A 5,851-nucleotide genomic window follows, 5' to 3' on the forward strand; every position below is an offset into this window, starting at 1 on the left:
TTCTAGTGTCCTCCATCACAAGTTTATCACCCACAAGCATCAATGTTTGTACTAGATTCTCGTAAGACTTTGGCAATGAAAGAAGTAGTAGAAGTGCTTGATCCTCATTGTCTACTTTCACATCAATGTCCTTCAAGTTCGATATGCACCTATCAAACTCGTTGACGTACTCCCGGATTGGTGTACCTTCATCCATCTTGCAAGTATACAATTTGGACTTCAAATAGATCCGATTTGTTAGAGTCTTCATCATGAAGTTCGCCTCCAACTTTGTCCACACCTCCGCCGCCGTTACCTCACTATCAACCAAGAAAGCAACATCTCTTTCAAGGCAAAGAATGATAGACGCTCGTGCCTCAAGATCTAGCTCTTCCCAATCCTCGTCCGACATATCAACGTGCTTCTTCTCCTTTCCCGCCAATGCCTTGTGCAACTTTTGAGAAATCAACAAATTTTTCATTTGCATTCTCCAATATGAAAAATCATTCTTCCCATTGAATTTCTCTATCTCATACTTCCCAATCTTCACCATTCCTCTAGTAGACATGATTTATCCACTTGTTTACCGAAAATAAATCACCAAAGTTCAATTGGGAATTTTCACAAACACCTTGTGCACAACAAAGTTCAAGCAACTTACCACAAAATCGAAGCTTAACCACCTTGATTTAGGAACAAGCTCTGATACCAAATTGTTGAGAAAATGACCTCCCAAAGATTGCCCAAGAAATTAAGCTTGACATTGTGAAAATTTCCAAACCACTTGAAGAACAAGAAAATGGGGAAGAAATGATTTTCAATATATAAATGAAGAAAATGTATTTGGATTACTTGAACAAGCCTCAAGTTAATCCCCAAAAAAAACAATAATTTTGAATTTATACCCAAAATGAACAACTTTCAATCTTGTAAAATTCTCTTCAAGTTTTCTCTCTTTTCTTCTCTTAAAACCGGGCTCTAGGTCTTGTGTTAAATGAAGGAGGAAAAGAATAGCTATATATATAACCTATCGGGGCCCAAGAGTGGCGCCTAGGCGCCATGTTTCTGATTTTCTCCAGCACTCGGGGGGCCTAGTCGCCACTTGACTGGCCCCTAGGCGCCAACTTACTGTCTGATTTGGCAGTCGGAGTGGCGCCTAGGTGCCCACTCCAGCGCTTAGGCACTGCTCCTTCTCTTCTCAGCTTCTCTTCTCACAGGATGAATGAATGGACTCTCTTAAGCCTGTTCGGAATTCAAGGGAATGAGCTGAGATGTACCTGCCTTCATTAAGTAGCGCGCATATTGGGTCATTTGTTAACATTCGCTTTTCTCAAATTTAAATCCCGATTCCTGTGATCCCCCATTTGGTAACTTCTCGTGTCCTCTTCACAACTGCTGGCCTTTATATATTAATGCCCCTTACCCCCCTGCATTCCCTTCTGCCATTTGTTAAGTTTGGCTGATTATTTTAAATTCACTGTGTATAACGATGCTTGAATTGAAAATTACCCAAAACAAAAAGGAAGAAAGTGATGATTCATTGAATATTCTGCCTTGAGTTTCAGAATCTTTGATAAGTAAATTTTTTTTTTTTAGTGGAATTTACTCGTAATTTGACGTCTAGTGAATGATTGTCTTAGTGGTGAAATCAGCATAGTTAGTAGTTTGCATTATCATACAACGATTTAATACACAAGCAGGAATCAAATGCGAATTGTCGTCTGTCGTGGTGAAACTCCGAATTTTATCAATTGAAAAGGAAGTTCTGTGATTTCATGGAGAAACCATTTGGAAAATAAAATGCTAACAGTGGGAAGGGTGGCGACTGATAAGTAGGATGACAAGTGAACCCCCAATAAAATGTGCTTTCTGGTTCCTGTTCCAACTGTCAATAACACAGCTGCAGAATTGTCTCAGAAGATCTATCAGTTGATCCAATATTCTGTCAACCATGCATCTATTTTTTGTTTTTGCTTTCAAATCGACGAAAGAAATTAAATTCCTATACGAAGTGATCGAAAGTGTGTCAAATTTTGTGTAAAATGATACAAAAATAGACTAAGCCTTATTTTTAGTACTTTTGGGTTAGTTAAATAATATCTTCTTGTAGTTCATTGTGTCAGATCACGTTGGTTTGATCTTATAACCTGTTCCCCACTTATATAGAGTTTGTTTGGGAGTGATTTTGATAATTGATTTTTTGACTGTTAGGAGAAAAGTGGGGTTCACCCGTGAGAGAAGAAGTCAAATATGACTGATAGAATAGTAAAATAACGGTAAAAAAATCAATAGTTTTGGAAGAAAAATCACTCTCAAACAGGCTAATAAAGTGATTCCTAGATGATCTAAAAGTTTCTTACATTTTTGAAGTGAAATTATGGTCTTTAATATAATAACACAACACAACACAATAGATGAAGATGCCTTATTTAAGCTGCACCCAGTTTTTCAAGTGCATCACAACAAATAAATTATACTAGTAACTTGAATCCACAGATTAGGCATATTTTAGGTGGAATCTTCCTGGCCTATTCATAGAGATGTACATTGAGGATCACAAAGAAGAGAATGAGAAGCAAACCATAGATAACAGTGTGCAGGAAAAGGGAAGGTATGCTTGTCTTCATGTTAAAAAATTCGACCATGTGGTGCTTTCCTGGAAGCTGGAATATTAGTCCGGGCGACAGAAATGCAAAGAGGGATGCAGCTATAATTGGGGTGGCCAAATCCTTCATTCTAAACCTTCGCTGGTAATGCCTCTTGAACTGTTTGATTCTTCCAACTAGATAGATAGATAGATAGAGAAGGAAGGAGATTTGGAAAGAATATAATAAAGGGACTATGGCCCTCATACAATTTGAATTGAAATTCCTCTCCCATAAAGTAAGAATACGAATAAATTAATTGCATCTTTTAACTTTTTTTTTCCTTTCTGTATCTTATTAGCTTTGTCGGATATGGCAAGGAATCACTTGTCTGTTGGAGAACAATTGGACAAAACACTAGCGGTGATGGGGCGGTGCTTCATTATGTAAAATTTCAATACTGGCGTCTATGGTGCTCGCATTGTATAAACTTCATGACAATTCATTTGTCAGAATCTTCATAATTATTTAGCACATGATTGGTTTAGATAAAATCAGATTTTTATTAGAATTTGATAAAAGCAGATAGAATGTATGGTTAAAATTAATTGTTAATTTTAACTTAACCCCTTTTTAATAACCATTATTTCAAGAAAATAGAATTTTGAACAGTAGTTTTTTAGGAGAACGCGTGATTAAAAAGTACGAATAAGATATGGGATTATGTGCAGAATTTTTCGTATGAATGTGTAGTTGAAAATAAATATATAAAAAAAAATAGTGAAAATAATGAAGCTTAGATTTTAATTAAACCAAACAGGGGCAGAGTGTTAAGACGGGTGTGTTAACATACTTCAGAATATCATACAATATTGATGTCTGATATCGTATTAATTTTCGCAGTCATTTTAGAATGGTTTGATATACAAGTGGTCCAGTAGGATTAAATGCCTATTTAAGCAAGGAGTTTTTGGTAGATTAAAATTTAGAGATCGAACATTCTCTCTTCCAACAAAGAGCAAGTCCCTATATTAGTGATTAAAACTCTTATTAGTTTTGAGAATATTTATATGTAAAATTATAGTGCTTGTTTGGTATAGATTTTAAACAAATTAAAATCAATTTTTTTTACAGTTATTTTACTATTCCAACCGTTATTCCAACCTACTTTATTTCTCAATTATTAAAATCTCTACAAAACAAGCACATATATATGGATGAATGAGGGAATTTGCACAATCAATTACCCAAAAAGAAGATGATCTCTCAAGGACATAAGAGGATTGTCAATGAAGAAAACTCCCTAGTTTATTCAAGAATAACAAACAAAAATAAGGTGGGGATTATGTTCCTTTTAGGGTAGTGTTATATGTATACTTTTCGTGTACAGACATTCCCTCCATGTGAGGGTAGTGTTACATGTATACTTTTCGTGTACATAATTATTGACACCCCTCACATGGAGGGGGTGTCATCTATTATGTACACTAAAAGTGTACAAGTGGTATTATCTTTCCTTTTATTATTCGGCAAGGGTGAAGAATTTTATCATTATTGATGATTTTTCTTACGTTCGGCCAGCCATCCCTCTTTATTTTTTCTTTTGGTAAGAAAAATGGTGAGTCCAAGGTACTTATCTAATAACAAGTTGATATTTGTTGTCTATAATTTGTTGTTTATCAATGATTTATTAATACATTATTTTAACTTAATATGTCCATTTTTTCTCTCATTATCACTTATACTTAAAAATAGGTACGAAGTGATGTGTCGATGAATCATTGAATGAATAAGATAGTTAGCCCCCGTTTGAGCCCCATTATTTTTAATTACATTAAATTAAATTTTTGTCTCTTCTACTTTTAACCGTACAATCTTCAATAAAATAATATTATGCATAAATTAAAAACTTTTAAACCACTCATTTTTAAAAAAAATTTTATTCATCTCATTATAATCTACAAATAATGAGGTTCAAACGGTCCATTAATTTTGAACCGCAGATCCGTATATGTCAATAATGCCCTTATGCCACGCCCTTTTTATCAACATTCCACAATGTTCCCGAAAAGGAAAAAAATATAAAGGAAATAAACCAATTAAAATAAAATACTGAAATTCCTAGAAGCATTTGACGAAAGTCCCCAATTGTCCTTGTCTAATTAAAGATTTCCATAATTCCTTTTACCTGCTGCTTCTTTCTTTCCACCAACTCACTCCCATCTGCAAACCCTTTTTCTGGTTTCTACACTGCACAGGAAGAAATTAGAATGGCGGACTGGGGCCCCGTCCTTATCGGAGTTATACTCTTCATACTACTTCAACCAGGTCTGCTGTTTCAGCTACCAGGAAACAACCGGCAGCTGGAGTTTGGAAGCATGAAGACCAACGGAAAGGCCATTGCGGTGCACACTCTTATCTTCTTTGCTCTCTATGCTATACTCATCCTAGCCGTCCACGTTCACATCTACACCGGCTGATCCGCTTCACTTTTTGCTTTAATCAATATCTCTTAGGTTTCCTTTTCGATCTTGTGTTCTTGTTGGTTTTTCGTCAGATCCATGTCAATTACTTATTTCTTAATTATAATGCAACTTATTGCATTTTAGTCCCTTCTATCTCAAAATCTTAGAACAAAAAAAAAAAAAAAAAAAAAGAGGCCTATAATAATTAACCGGTGTAGCCGACCGGGTTGATGTAGTTGTTTGCAATATTTGTTCAAAGACGAATTGTTTCTAAATATTAGAGTAAATAAATTAATCATGTTACAGCTTCATAAGATCAACTAGAATGTATGTTTAGAAAAAAATAGTGCAAAGACCACGTGATTATCCCACCTGTTATGGGAAACATCAATTAAGCTACTTGTATAGAAATGGTTTACACCTTGTTGACAAATAATGAGTTGGCATGCATTTTGGCCTCATCATCCCTCAATTTTGCTGTAAAAGTGACTGTACATGTAAGTTAACTGGGTAAAAATTTATTTTCACTCCCTTTCTTAGAACATAAAGCCACTTAACCAGATTGAAGAACAGGGAGTGGAGAGACAGACTGATGTGCCTGAAAATAATTTTGTGTTTTTGTTTTAATTTTTCAAACTGTCCAATCATGTGTCAACAGATGTTCCATCTGAATTTGAGTCTAGATGTGCAGCATGATTGGTTTTAGAATCCGGAGAAGACAAAATAAAAATAAAAAAATAAAAAAATCCTAGGAGTACATAGATAAAAGAATCACATGTCAGTCAAGTAAATGGAGCTCAAACAAGCACTGCTCGTGGACTG

At 35.0% G+C, this 5,851-nt stretch overlaps 2 protein-coding genes across 2 annotated transcripts; one reads left to right on the forward strand and one right to left on the reverse strand.

Annotated features, from left to right (window-relative positions):
* Positions 1-2,303: 2,303 nt before the first annotated feature.
* On the reverse strand, positions 2,304-2,822 carry LOC111367047. The gene has a single exon (XM_022987736.1). It carries the CDS (start codon positions 2,712-2,714, stop codon positions 2,508-2,510), a length of 207 nt encoding a protein of 68 aa, XP_022843504.1. The 5' UTR covers positions 2,715-2,822; the 3' UTR covers positions 2,304-2,507.
* Positions 2,823-4,682: 1,860 nt separating this feature from the next.
* LOC111367048 lies at positions 4,683-5,340 on the forward strand. Its single transcript, XM_022987737.1, has one exon. It carries the CDS (start codon positions 4,835-4,837, stop codon positions 5,042-5,044), a length of 210 nt encoding a protein of 69 aa, XP_022843505.1. The 5' UTR covers positions 4,683-4,834; the 3' UTR covers positions 5,045-5,340.
* Positions 5,341-5,851: the final 511 nt, after the last annotated feature.

The sequence above is a fragment of the Olea europaea genome, chromosome 18 (assembly GCF_002742605.1).
Source record: "Olea europaea var. sylvestris chromosome 18, O_europaea_v1, whole genome shotgun sequence".
NCBI classification, from domain to species: domain Eukaryota; kingdom Viridiplantae; phylum Streptophyta; class Magnoliopsida; order Lamiales; family Oleaceae; genus Olea; species Olea europaea.